The sequence below is a fragment of the Terrapene carolina genome, unplaced genomic scaffold, assembly GCF_002925995.2.
Source record: "Terrapene carolina triunguis isolate 2854851 unplaced genomic scaffold, T_m_triunguis-2.0 Scaffold51579, whole genome shotgun sequence".
In the NCBI taxonomy this organism is placed as follows: Eukaryota; Metazoa; Chordata; order Testudines; family Emydidae; genus Terrapene; species Terrapene triunguis.
Genome location: NW_020715930.1, coordinates 26,956 through 40,742, shown reverse-complemented (window position 1 = coordinate 40,742; position 13,787 = coordinate 26,956). Strand labels below are relative to the sequence as shown.

General features: G+C 61.1%; 1 protein-coding gene across 1 annotated transcript; it reads left to right on the top strand.

Annotated features, from left to right (window-relative positions):
- Positions 1–1,170: 1,170 nt before the first annotated feature.
- LOC112124014 (antigen peptide transporter 2-like) lies at positions 1,171–8,148 on the top strand. The gene is made up of 11 exons (XM_029914457.1): positions 1,171–1,689; positions 1,902–2,016; positions 2,368–2,498; positions 2,827–3,032; positions 4,363–4,560; positions 5,083–5,211; positions 5,792–5,980; positions 6,214–6,387; positions 6,484–6,643; positions 6,789–6,925; positions 7,035–8,148. Exons 1-11 carry the CDS (start codon positions 1,179–1,181, stop codon positions 7,224–7,226), a joined length of 2,142 nt encoding a protein of 713 aa, XP_029770317.1. The 5' UTR covers positions 1,171–1,178; the 3' UTR covers positions 7,227–8,148.
- Positions 8,149–13,787: the final 5,639 nt, after the last annotated feature.

Sequence of the window (13,787 nt, the reverse complement as noted above, 5' to 3'; positions counted from 1 at the left end):
ACAGGTGCACGGGGCCGGGGATGGGGATGGGGCCGGGACAGGTGCACAGGCCGGGCTGCTGTATCTGGTACCTGGGGTGGGGCGGGGCGGAGCTGGGTGCAGGGTGTCTGGGTGCAGGGAGCGGGGCTGGGGGGGGGGCCGGGGGCCGGGACAGGTGCACGGGGCCGGGGATGAGGTTGGGGATGGGGCCGGGACAGGTGCAGGGGCCGGGGATGGGGCCGGGACAGGTGCAGGGACCGGGCGTTGCTGTATCTCGTGTCTCCGGCCCCCGGAGCAGCCCAGAGGCGGCGGTCGGTGCAGCCCGGGCTCCCCCTGGCGGCCGCAGCCGGCAGCAGCAGCGGGCGGGGCCCGGCCCGGGAATCCCCCGAAAGCGAAACCGGGCGGGCTCGGCGGGGTCCGGGCGCTGCCGCCCCGCGAGAAGGAGCCGGAGCCGGAGCCGGAGCTGCAGGTGCCGGGCCCGGGGGAGGCAGCGGGGAGCAGCCAGGGGGTGCCGGTGCATTGGCCGGGGGGGCGGGCGCTCGGGGGCACGGGGGGGCGGGGTGGGGCGGGGGGGGGGGGGGGGGGGTGGGGGGGTTGGTTGTGGGGGGGGGGCGTTTATTGGGTTTTATTCCAAGTTCCCCTGGATTCCCTCCGCAGGCGGCGCGTCCCCACCCAGCGCCGCCAGTTTGTTACTGGTGCAGGCGGGGACGGGTCCCAGCCTGACTGGTGCGTACTCAGGGGCCCCCAGCCCCAGGGAAAGTCCCCCAGGGCCCCCATGGGACCTCCCAGCTCTGGAGAGACCCCCCAGTGTCTCTATGGGATGCCCACCTCTGTGGAGACCCACCACTAACCCCAATGGGACCCCCCATGGGCTGGGGGGGGGGGGGGCTGGACCAGGGTTGGAGATTGGGGGCAGGTTGGGATGGGGGCAGCGGGTGAGGGCTGGGAATACAGGGGTGGGTGTCAGCATTTGGGGGTGCAGATTAGGGGCTGGATTGTGGGGAGCCCTGGGGTAGATCAGGGTGTGGGACTGGGGTGGATCGGGATGCAGAGAGTAGGGCAGATAGGGATAGGGAAGGGGATGAATTGGGGGCAAGCTGGAAATTGGGGGGCTGAGGGACATGGGGGGGTCAGTCGGTGCACGAACCCCTGGATTAACTGCTCCCCTCTGCTCTCTCTCCGCAGGCCCTGTCGCCACCATGGCGCTGCCCCTCACCCTGCGTCTGGGCTGCCCCCTGCTGCTCTGCGACCTGGCCCTGCGGGCCCTGCTGGGCTGGGGCGCCCCCTCGCTGGCCCCCCTGGGGCTGCCGGCCACCTGGCTGGAGGCTGCTGTCCGTTTCCTGGGGCTCTGGGGGGCCTGGGGGCTGCTGGCCCCGGATCGGCCCTGCCTGTCCCCCCGCAGGGCCCTGGCTGCCCTGTGCCTGCTGCCCCCCCTGTACCTCACCCTGCGGCGCTGCCTGCCTCTGCCCGACGTGCCCCCCGCCCTGCTGGCCGGCGCCCCCTGGGCCTGGCTGCTAATGAACTATGGGGCAGTGGGGCTGGCCCAGCTCACCTGGGGGGCCCTGGGGCAGGGGGACAGGGCTGGGGGGCCCGGCGCTGAGGACACAGAGCGGGAGTCCAGGGCCACCCTGCGCCGGCTGGTGGGTCTGTCCCGGCCCGACGTGCCCGTCCTGTCCGGGGCCTTCGTCTTTCTCACCCTGGCTGTGATCGGTGAGTGGGGCAGGGAGGGGGCACGGACCCCCGGGGTGGGAATTCCAGTGGGCAGGATGCCCAGACCCCCGATGGGATATGTGGGTCAGGAGCTGGACGGGCCCAGTGGTGTGATACAGGGTGATGGGGAAGGGGGGGGCCCAGGGCAGGGGGGAGACCTTGTTTTCTCTGGGCCTCTGGTCCCTCCAATGCTGCCCATGTCTCTGTGGCAGGTGAGACCTTCATCCCTTACTACACGGGGCGCGTCATCGACATCCTGGGCAGCGCCTACGACCCTGACGCCTTCTCCACCGCCATCGGCCTCATGTGCCTGGCCTCCTTCGGCAGGTGAGACCCCCTAGCCCCGGGGTGAGCCCCCCTCACGGGGCCTTCAGTCCCAGGGGGAGCCCTCCAGTGCCCCTCACAGGACTCCCAGCCCTGGGGAAAGTCCCCCAGGGCCCCTATGGGACTTCCCAGCCCTAGAGAGACCCCCCAGTGTCTCTATGGGATGCCCACCCCTGGGGAGACCCCCCAGGCCTTGCACTGCGCTCTTCAAGGGACCTGAGCCCTGGGGGGGGGGGTGATTTCCCCCCATCACCCCCACACAGCTCCCAACAGAGGGGGAGTGGGGGGACGTGCGATGGGTTACAGGATAACCCTTTAGCAGAATGAACATCTGTCTGTCTGTCTGTCCCCCAGCTCCCTGGCTGCTGGCTGCCGTGGGGGGCTCTTCATGTTCACGCTCTCCCGGCTCAACATCCGCATCCGCCAGCTCCTCTTCTCCTCCCTGGTGCACCAGGACCTGGCCTTCTTCCAGCAGGTCAAAACAGGTGGGTCCCAAACCCTCCCCCACAGCACCCCCGGCATCCCCTCCCCCCCAGCTTCCCCCTCCACTGGCATCCCCTCCCCCACAGCACCCTCTGGTGTCCCCTACTCCAAGCTCCCCCCAACTGGCACTCGCTCCCCTCCCAGTGCACCCCCAACCCCCCATGTCCCCTCATCTCCCCACACAGGTATCTGCTCCCTCTTACCCCCCATCTGCTCTTCCCGTCATTCCCCCACATCTGGCTCCCTGCAGCCCCCACCCCCACAGAGTTGGGAACCCCTCTCTGGGCAGATCCATGTCTCACCATGTCTCCCCCTCCCCCTGCCCCCCAGGGGACCTGACCTCGCGCCTCTCCAAGGACACCACCATGATGAGCCGCTCGGTGCCGGCCAACGCCAACATCTTCCTGCGCAGCCTGGTGAAGGCGCTGGGGCTGTACGGCTTCATGCTGGGGCTGTCCTGGCGCCTGACGCTGCTCACGCTCATCGAGATGCCCCTCACCATGGCTGCTGAGAAGGTCTATGATGCCCGCCACCAGGTACAGGTCTGGGGAGACCACCCCTTACCCTCCTGATCCTGGGGAGACATCCCCCTCCCAGGATCTGGTGTCCCAGAGCCCCAGGGCAGGGGACCAGTCCCTTTATGAAGTTCCCCTCTCTGATCCCAGAGAGGGTCGCCCTCCAGTGGGGTGTTTCTGGAGGGTCCCGCAGGGCTGTTCTCCCCCCAGTGCTGTGCAGGGTCGTTATCGGATCTGGGGGGCAAGTTAGACCCCAGGCTGGTTAGTCTGCAGGTGACACCGTGATGGGGGCGGTGGGTCCTGATGGGGACGATCAGTCACACACCGCGAGCGGGGTCCTTGGTGAGCTGGGCCCATTCAAACCGAACTGTGAGCTCCCTGGGGCAAGGCCCATCTTTCTGTGCTGTGTTTGTACAGTGCCTAGCGCAGTGGGCACCTGGGCCAGGACAGCTGCAGGGCCCTATTGTAATACAGATCACACAGCCAAGTGCCCGGTCAGACACCTCGGAGCCAGCGATGCGGGTCACCCTTGCTTGGGCTGGGGGCTCCGTCCTAGGAAGCAGTGACTGGGCAGGAGAGAGAGGTCACGTGGGATGAGCAGCTCTGTGTGATGCTGTGGTTAGAGGGCGGACATGACCCTGGGCTGTATAAAGCTGCCTTGTAATGTGGAGACTCCTGGAGCACTGGCTGAGATGTTTAAAGGTATTTAGGTGTCACTGCACTCAGCCCTGCAAGGCCTGATTGATTTAGGAGCTTGTCTCATTTTCAAAAGGGGTTTAGGCACTTCGGAGCCCAAATCCCCTTGATTGTGTCTAATCCCGGCAGGCCAAGCTTCAGAGCGGAGCGTGGGCCCCGCCCGCTGGCGCCATGGTAACCCCTAACTAAGGCGCCGCTTTTGGAAAATGTGCTGAGGGGAAGCAGCTGCTTCCCCTGCACCCCCCCAGCTACGCTACTGCTCCAGCTATGCGGTTTATCCAGGGGAAGGTTCAGGGGTAACGATCCCAGTCTGTGAGGACCCACCCGGGGAGCAGATTTCTGGGAGCAGAGGCTCTGTTCTCCCCGACAAAGCAGAATGAGCCAGCGTCTGGGGGCGGCTGTGAGACGAATTCAGACTGGAAACGAGGGGCAGATGTTTACCAGGGAGGGGATTAGCCACTGGACCAGCTGGCCCAGGGATGGGTGGATTCCCCAGCTCTTGGAGGATCGAGATTTGAGTGTCTCCTAAGAGCTCCACATCAGGCGGGTTACGGGGCTGGATGCCGGGGGCCCGGATGCAATTCGCTGGCCGGGGATATGCAGGAGCCCAGACGCGCTGGGCGGGATGTGACGTCTCTGACCCCGCGCCCCCCAGGCCATGCTGAAGGCGATCCAGGACTCCCTGGCGCTCTCCGGCGAGGTCGTGCGTGAGTCCGTCTCCTCCATCGAGACCGTGCGCAGCTTCGCCACCGAGGAGGAGGAGTCGCGGCGCTACGAGGCGGCGCTGGCCGAGACCCACCGGCTGAAGAACCGCCGCGACCTGGAGAGGGCGCTCTACCTGCTCTTCCGCCGGGTGAGCCGGGGAGGGGGACCCAGGCGTCCAGGGCAGGCAGTTGGGGGTGGGGGAAGAGACCCAGGTATCTGGGGGAGGTAGTTCTGGATCTGATGGGGGAGCTGGGGAGGGGACCCAGGCATCCGGGGAAAATGGGCATGATTTGACAGGGGAGCCAGTGAGAGGGGACCCAGGCCCCAGGGGATGGTAGCTGATTATTCAGGGACAGGGGTGTCCAGGGAATGCACTTTGTGACTCAGTGGGACCCAGGCATCCGGGCATGGCAGTTCCTGATGCAGTGGATTATCTGGAGAAGAACAAGGGACCCAGGCACCCGGGGAAGGCAGGTTCATGGTCTGACATGAGCTGGGGAACAGGGCATTTTGCAAGCAGACGGGTGGAGGGAGGGGGACCCAGGCATCCGGGGGAGCTGCTGTTCATGCAGCCAGCCGGCGGCGGGGCTGAGAGATGCTGATTTCAGGCTTGGGGCACCCCCCTTACTGCTCCCCACATGACTCTTGTCTCCCCCCCCCCCCCCCCCAGCTGCTGCAGCTGGCCGTGCAGGTGCTGATGCTGTACTGCGGGCACCAGCAGATCCGCGCCGGGCTCCTGACCAAGGGCAGCCTGGTCTCCTTCATCCTCTACCAGGGGGACGTGGGCAGCTACGTGCAGGTGAGGGGCCCTGCGCCAGGGACGGGGCCGTAATAGGGTCACAGCGACTGGTCCGTCATCCTCTGTGCATCCATCTATCCTCACTCCCAACCACCCATCCATCTGTCCCCACATGCCCCCAACATCCATTCATCCATCCATCTACCAGTCCACACCCCACCCTTCCATCCCTCCATCTCTCCACACACCTGACACTCTGGCCCCATACATACTCCTCTATGCATCCATCCATCCAGCCCTGCCTCATCCACCTGTCTCCCTGTCTCTGGGTATGTCAACACAACAGACTCTGCCAGTGTAACTACGGCACCGTAGCGATGCCAGCGTAGCCCTGTGGTGTAGACGCAGCCTGAGCCGGTGGAAGGGGTTTCTCCATCGCTGTAGGAACTCCACCTCCCTGAATGCTGGTAGCTACGTCGACAGAACCCACTGTCCCTCGGCCTAGCTGGGTCTGCACCGGGGGTTTTGTCACCATAGCTACAGTGGCCGGGGTGTTTCACACCCTGACTGTTAGCTGGCTGGCTTGACCTAACTTTTAAGTGTAGGCTGGTCCTCTGACTCGCTCTCTGCCCGGCCCCAGACCCTGGTGTATATGTACGGGGACCTGCTGAGCAACGTGGGGGCGGCGGAGAAGGTGTTCGAGTACCTGGACCGGGAGCCGGCCGTGCGCACCGACGGGACGCGGGCGCCGGAGTCGCTGCAGGGACACGTCTCCTTCCACAACGTCTCCTTCTCCTACCCCTCCCGCCCGGACCGCCAGGTCCTAAAGGTACCTACAGCGAGGCGGCTACACCCTACCCCCGGCTACACCCTACCCCCGGCTACACCCCACCCCTGGCTCACAGCCCCAGGGGAGGGGATCCCCCAGCTCACAGCCCCAGGCCCTTCCCCCTGGGGAGAGGATAACCCAGCTCCCAGCCCCAGGCCGGATCCCCCTGGCTCCCAGCCCCTCTGATCCCCCCCCGTGCGACAGGCACTTTGATACTCTCCCCACTGTCCCAGGACGTGTCCTTCGAGCTGCGCCCCAGGGAGGTGACGGCGCTGGTGGGGCTGAACGGCAGCGGGAAGAGCACGTGCGTGGGGCTGCTGGAGCGGTTCTACGAGCCCCAGGCTGGGGAGATCCTGCTGGACGGGGCACCCCTCCGGGAGTACGAGCACCGGTACCTGCACCGCCAGGTGAGGGCAGCGGGGGGCAGGGTCTGGGCTGCTGCTCACTCGGTGTGACGAGTTGAGCAGGTCTCAGCCCCTAACGTCGCTCCCTCTCGCTGGCAGGTGGCCCTGGTGGGGCAGGAGCCCGTCCTCTTCTCCGGCTCCATCCGGGAGAACATCGCCTACGGGCTGGGGGGCTGCGGGGAGGAGCAGGTCACCAGGGCGGCCAGAGCAGCCCATGCCTCCGGGTTCATCACGGAGCTGGACAGCGGCTTTGAGACAGGTGAGTCACCACTGCCCGCTCTGCAAGGGCTTCTGGGAAATGTCCTCCCCCCCCCCCCGTAACCAACTAGACCCCACTCCCCTCCCAGAGCTGGGGAAAAAATCCAGGAGTCCTGACCCCTCTCTTTCTCTCTGACCCACTGCAGACGTGGGGGAGAAGGGCGGGCAGCTCTCGGCGGGGCAGAAGCAGCGGATCGCCATCGCCCGGGCACTGATCCGCCAGCCAGCCGTGCTGATCCTGGATGAAGCCACCAGCGCGCTGGATGTGGAGAGCGAATGCGCGGTGAGTGGTGGGGGCGGTGGGATCCGAACTCCGAGCCCGGCCGGCCTGAGTGTCTCCGGTCTGTGTCGTGTGCGGATGGACCGTAACGCGGCTCTGCTCCTCCCCCTAGATCCGCCAGTCGGTGCTGAGCCGGGGGCGCCGGACAGTGCTGGTGATCGCCCACCGCATGCAGACGGTGGAGAACGCCGACAGGATCGTGGTGCTGGAGGGCGGGGCCGTGGCCGAGGAGGGGACGCACGCCGAGCTGATGGGGCGCAAGGGGCCCTACTACAGACTGGTGCAGAGAGACCTGGCCAAGTAACCCCCCGCCCCGGGGAATAGCTATAACAACTGTACAAGCCGGGGTTTGTTTTGATGGGGGCTGTTTCGGACATTAGCGCTAGGGCTGATCTGGAAATGTTTTGTTCCTACAGGGGAAAAAAATTCATTTCAACTTTTTCTTACAAATTTTTCAGGTTGCCATCAAAAGTCAATTTCCCCCCTTGTTCCTGTGTTTTCAGTTTTCCAAAAATTTTTATCAAAAGCCAATTGCCACAGAAATGTCCATTTTGATTAAGAAGAGGAGGCCCAGAGGCTGATCCAGCACACGCTGGGATTTTATCTCCTGACTGGCCTGGGAATGCTGGGGAATCCCCCAGGGGGAACCTGGCACCTGTTGCGGAGGAAAGGGAGGTCTGGTCCTCCTTACTCTCCATGCTGCCGTCGTGACCCTCACCAGGAGAAGCAGCATAAAGGAAAAAGAAGAAGATTCAAGTCATTTTTTTGTCCAAAAACGTTTGGAATATAGAATTTCAGCCAGCCCCAATTATCATTTATTTTGGAGAAACCGAATCATCTACGACAAAGAGGCCGGAGTTTCTCTTCTCCATTTTATAGACCATGTTTGGAATATTGTTTAGGACTGAGATTTTCAAAGTAGTGCAAGGGATTTAGTTGCGCCTCTTCTGTTAAACTGGATGGCCGATGTGGGGCTAAATCCTTTGCTCTGTTTTGAACATCTCAACTTTTCTCCCGAGCTTTGTTGTTTTAATCAGGGTACACATTTTAGACAGGGCCTAGAGCAGCGCAGGATCTGAAAGAAGGGAGCAGCGAGATGCTTGTCTGTGAACAGTACCACATAGCTCCTGTGCTACCACCCTGACTTGGCCTTGTGGGGAGATGCCACCATGTTAGATGACAGATGGATTGTTTTATTCTAGTGTTTTATTCCAGTCCGAGATTTAAAAATGTCCAGTTTGAAAATCAAACTTTTGTAAAAAAATAAAATATTAAAACAATTTTTATAAAGTGCATGAAAAAGTCTTTGATACTTGATTTTCAATACCTGCAGCTGAAAGCCTGGGCTGTCACATGCGTGTAATTCATAAAGTTGTGTATAACAGAAGCCAAAAATGGCTATGAACTTAAAAACGACTGTAACAGACCATGAATCCCAGTGATGATCGAACCTGGTGCAGAGACGGCTGGTACCTGCTGATAGTGTGTGTGTGTGTGTGTGTGGAGGGGGGGGGCACAATTTAAAGGTTTGATCTCCCCCCCCCCCCCCACTAGCTTGAGTCCCGCCCCTCCCACGCACCCCCCCCCTTACCCTCAGCGGCTCTCCCTGCAGCTCCCAGCTGTTTGTGCTGCCTCGCCCTGTGGCCGCAGCTTGCAGCTCGCCAGCGCCAGGAGCTGCTGCACAGGGAGGCAGCACCGGGTTTATAATGGTGCCGTCACGCTGGGCCCACACTCAGAGGGGGTCCATAATCCCTCCCCTTACTACTGGCGGCTGGAGCTAGGGGAGCCGGTGCCACACGGGGCCCTGGCACTAAGCGGAGCAGCCTCATCGGGTCTGCTCCAATTCATGTCCCCCTTCCCCGGCCTCCGCCCCCCCCAGACCAGTCGGACTCCGACTCCACCCCCACCCCCTTGGTTCCGACCCCGGGGGCTGCAAGCTGAGCTGCTGGCACCTGGGCTAGTTCAGGCAGCGCCGGTCCAGACCTGGGGACGGGGGACGGGACGGGGATGCTGCTCTCCAAGATCAACTTGCTGGCCCACCTGTGCTCCGGGCCAGCAGGGAGCTGCCCCCGGCCAAGCTGCAGCCAGGTGAGGCCTGGCTTGGTTTGGTTTGGAGGAGAACAGGGGCGGATCCACAGCAGTGGGTGGCTCTGGAGTGGAGTACCTGAGAGCGGTGTCTGGCTGGGGATTCAGGTGGGTGCGGTTCAGGAATAGAATTTTGCGAGGAGCCCTGTTCTGATAGGCAGTGGGGAGGTTTGGGTCGAGAGGGATCGCTTCGTAGAGGGGTCTGATCTGGTTCAGGCTGGAAGGGGGGTTCTGGTCCAGTTTTTTATTTTTAAAATGTTTTAAGTCCACCCCAATTTCACACACACATTTAATGCAAGCCCTGGTAGGTCCTGTGAGAAATGTGAAGGGCGACGGCGGGGAAGGTTCCCTTTTAGTGGGAGCAGCACCTGGCCAGGGCTTTGGCGTTTGTTAGCTGTTTTTACCCACTGGGTTTTATTTTGTATTTTTTCATTTATAATTTATTTCATGTGTCTACACTTGTATCTTTTCGCCCTCGGGCTGCCATTGCTGGTACCCTAGTCACAGCCACCTCCGTCTGCAACTTAAACTTGTAAATATTCTAAATAAACCTGTGCAGCTGTGTTAGACGCCTTATGTGTTGAGCTCCTGTCTTTTACAAGCCTTCCCTGGGGCGGCCCACAAATACGTTTGGCGCTGGGCCCTCAAAAGGTTAATCTGGCCCTGCAGGAAGGGGCCTGGCTAGCAAATCCTGGCTGGGGGGAGGGGGCACGTGACCCTGAATCTCCCCCCCCCCCATGTATTGCCTCTTGATATTCTGAACAGGAAGTGCTCTCAGCTTGGCCTGGATCCCTGCCTCCCTGGTGCTGGGCCCCTCCCAGGGGTAATTCATAGAGCCAAAGCGGCTGAGACGGGAACAGCCCGGGATGCTCAACCCTGGTGAGATGCTGAACACGGAGCTCAGCTGCACTTGTTGCTGCTTCCCTAGCTTCACATGGACCCAACAGCCAGTCTGGGCCTGAGAGTGACATTCCTGGAACCTTACTCTACAGATGTAACAATGTGTGTGACACCCAGCACCCTCACCTCCTGGCCCCCTCCACCCACCACCACCAAGAGCCAGGGAGAGAACCCAGGAGTCCTGGCTCCCAGCTTCCTCCCCTCCCCACAATCATCAGACCTCTCCCAGGTGCCCCTGCCTTGCCCATTGCTGTAGTATCTGAGTACAGTACAAACTCTCGACACCCAAGGCTCTCTACCACCCGTGGCTTGGCCTTCGGCACTGCCTGGACAGGCTTTGCCTCCATGTGACCTCTTTAAAAGTTCTCTCCTTGGTTGTGTGGCAATAGCACAAGCAGTATTAGGGCAGGTAGGGTGTTCACTCACGGCACTAGCCAGCCAGCAAAGGGCGCTGACAGGCTGGTTTGGGTGGGCCCCTGTTGGCATTGGCTGGCTAGTGGCAGCTCAAACTTTTCCTTTGTTTTTACCACCACCAAGGAGAAGCAGGCAAACGGAACAGAATTCACTGCAGGCCTCGAATAGAGACAGCCCCGAAGGAATCAACACAGTCAAGCGATGGAAGAGAAGGTCTTTATTGTATTCAATCAGTACAAAACCACAGACACACGGAGTTAATGGAGGTTAATGGCCAGTTGCTAATCTCTACCCAGACCCCCCCAATCTGATTTTGGGAAGTGAGACCTCATCAATGCTCTCCCCTTCCCCCGCACACAGGGTCAGGCACGTTCAGATCACAGAAATGTGGGGCTGGAAGGGGCCTCTAGAGTTCATCAAACCCAGCTCCCTGCCCTGAGGCAGGACCCAATAAACCCAAACCATCCCTGGCAGGGGTTTGCCCCAGCACACCCATCAACTCCACATCCCAGCCCCACAGCTACTGGGCAGGGGACTGATTGTTGCTCTGTCCTCTCCCACGGCTGGGTGCAGACTGCAGGAGCATTAGGGCCTGAAGGGGGCTGCACTGAGAGCCCCACAGAGAGAGCACAGTATGTACCCAGCCCCTTCCTTCACCCTGCTTTCTGAGAGAAGCAATCCCATTAAGATGGAGAGTAAGGGTAGATCTAGGGTAGCTGACAGACGTCTCTTCCTCCCAAACGATAGCCCCACATCCCGTTAACGATGGGCTTGGTGCACGTCCTGCCTGGACGGTGGATCTCTGGATGTTAAGGCCAGAGGGGCCCAGAATGAGCTAATCTGACCCGCTCCATCACACGGCCCAGAGGATGGCACCACACTAGAGCCAGCCCTGCTGTGGGAGACAGGAGCTGGGTGAACCCAGCTATCCCAGCCAGGGGCGGCCTGGCCGTGTTCGGAAACGGCTCCTGTGCCTCACTCCCAGGTCTGGTGCTGGCTCAGCCTGGGGCAGGTACCACAGGAGGCCTCCGTGACAGGGAATGGGGAGGGGTATTAGAGACAGTCACAAACCAAGCCAGGAAGCGATTCCTGCCCCAGGAGGCTGAGGGTCACAGCCCCACAGGCTCCGAACAGGACAGCGATTAATTATAAACATTAATGTTCTAAAGAAACATTACAGCCACCACCATGTACATCACACACAAGCCGCTACGGCTCAGGTTTCTATTGCATTGTCTACAGGGCAACAGCAGCGCCGAGCAGCAGGAGGGGGCAGGGCACAAAGGCAGGAAAATGCCTCCGCTTTTTGATTCACTATCAGTCCGTCCAGTGACACTGTGTGTCAATCATTTCATCAATTTGCAAAGCCAGCAGCAGGGAGGGGCTCAGAGACACTCCGGGCCCACAGAGGAGACGGGAAGGGTCTGATGGGCGGCTGCAGAGCTTCGATCTGTGCTGGTTTCTTCACCCTGGGATCTCCCCAGGCCCCGTTACGCTGCACAAAGGAAGCAGAGGGAGAGTCAGGACTGATCCCAGACCAGCAGCCAGGCAGAGAGGGGCTCGCAGCAGATGGGGAACAGAGCTCCTGCCCCGCAGGTCCTGCTCCAGAGAGCGAATCCCAAACCTGCCCATTGGGCTGTGAGCCCCCCTGCCTTTACCCGACAGCGTCACTCCCAGAGGAGCCCAGCGGGGGCAGTCCCAGGGCAGCTGGGCCCCGCGCTGCTCCCAAGGGGCTCTGACCTTCGGGGAGATTGTCCACAGCGTCTAGCCTGGTGCAAGGTAATGAGCCAGCAGCCTTCGTGGACTGAGAGCTGGGTCTCCCCCAAGAGCAGGTGCAGCAACGGACCTCAGGGGCCTCCTCTGGTGGGCGCGGGGGGCGGGGGGTCGCTCAGTGCCGGTTCGCTCTCTGGCAGGACACCAGAGAGGCCAGTGCAGGGACCAGCTGGTGCCGGTGGGGATAGACATAAGCAGCCTTTACGATGTTGGCACTTGGGGACAGATGGTTTCAGGTCTGTCCCTGCTCCCTGCAGACGAGGAGCTGGTGCCCTGGGGACTCCGCGCCCCATCCCCATGGGGCAGAATGGGGGACACACCTGCCGGGGGGGGGTAAGAGGAGGAGAGAGCCCTGTATGGATCTCACTCCTCTAGGATCACACTGCACAGCACTAGAGCGGCCACCACCAGTCTCCTGCAGGAGAAGCCACAGCTCTGTACTGCGCTGTCTAGACGAGAAAGCTGCGCCGGATTAACCTGAGGTGTGTGTTTAAAACAGTTTAATTGGAAGAGCACAAATCCCTGTGTGGATGCTCTGAATTCAGTTTAAGAGCAGCCCACAGCACAAATCAGTAATGAGTCAAACTAAACTAGCAGAGGGATCGCCGTGTTAGTCTGTATCCACAAAAACGACGAGGGGTCCGGTGGCACCTTAAAGACTAACAGATGTATTTGGGCATCAGCTTTCGTGGGTAAAAACCACTTCTTCAGATTGAAGAAGGAAGAAGTGGGGTTTTTTGCCCACGAAAGCTGATGCCCAAATACATCTGTTAGTCTTTAAGGTGCCACCAGACTAAACTAGGGCACTTAAACTGAAATCAGAGTGTGTACACAGACTCAAACTGACATAACTAGGGATGTGAATCACAGCCAGTTCAGCTACATCACTTCCATTTATCATGTAGACAAGGTGTCTACCAGGGCCGGCTCCAGGCACCAGCCGAGCAAGCTGGTGCTTGGGGCGGCAGCTTGTTGGAGGCGGCATTCCGCCCAATCCTAGGGCGGCACGGCCGCTTTTTTTGTTTGTTTGTTCCGCTCCGTCCGCCCTGTAGGGGGCAGCGGTGCGGAGGACGGGAGCGCCCTGCAGCAAGCCCGGCAGCCCACGTCCTTCCCTGCCCGCCGACCGGAGCAGCGCAGAGCCCTCCCGGCAGGGGGCGCGGTGGGAGGGGCCGCGTGGTGAGCGCCCCGCTGAAGCCCTGGCCGCCCCCCTTCTCTCTCTCCTCCCCCTCCCCCTGCTAGCCGGGGCGCGCACTCCACTGCCCGTGGCATGTCTGCAGCGCAGGGAGTCCCCCTGCACCCTGGCTCCGGCCGCGCCGCAGGTTTGTTTTTGTTTTTTTGCTGTTCTGTTCTGGCCGCCGCGTTTTTTTTTTATTTTTTATTTTTTTTTTTCTTTGGGCGGCCAGAAAGCCAGAGCCGGCCCTGATGTCTACACAGGGGTTTGCACCGTTTTAACTAAAGATCGGGTTTCCGTTCACACCGTCGTGTGCAGCTTTCTCAGGTAGACAAGCACTGTGTGTGCAGGGGTGTGTGACTGTCGCCCTCTGGTGGGTGTGACTAGCAGGACAAGAGCCCTAATACTGCTGACAGCTGCTGGAGTCGCTCCCTTGACTCACACAGCTGAGGCCTGTGGGTCTGGAGCCCAATATCCCGGGTTCTACCCAGGGCGGTCTAGCTGGGAGCTGCACCGCCTGAG

Bases quoted from the DNA above. Each gene is read 5' to 3' on its own strand.
- LOC112124014 (XM_029914457.1), top strand. From the start codon at position 1,179: ATGGCGCTGCCCCTCACCCTGCGTCTGGGCTGCCCCCTGCTGCTCTGC. The intron at 4,561-5,082 runs GTGAGCCGGGGA...CCCCCCCCCCAG, and splicing joins TCTACCTGCTCTTCCGCCGG to CTGCTGCAGCTGGCCGTGCA. The intron at 6,644-6,788 runs GTGAGTCACCAC...GACCCACTGCAG, and splicing joins GGACAGCGGCTTTGAGACAG to ACGTGGGGGAGAAGGGCGGG.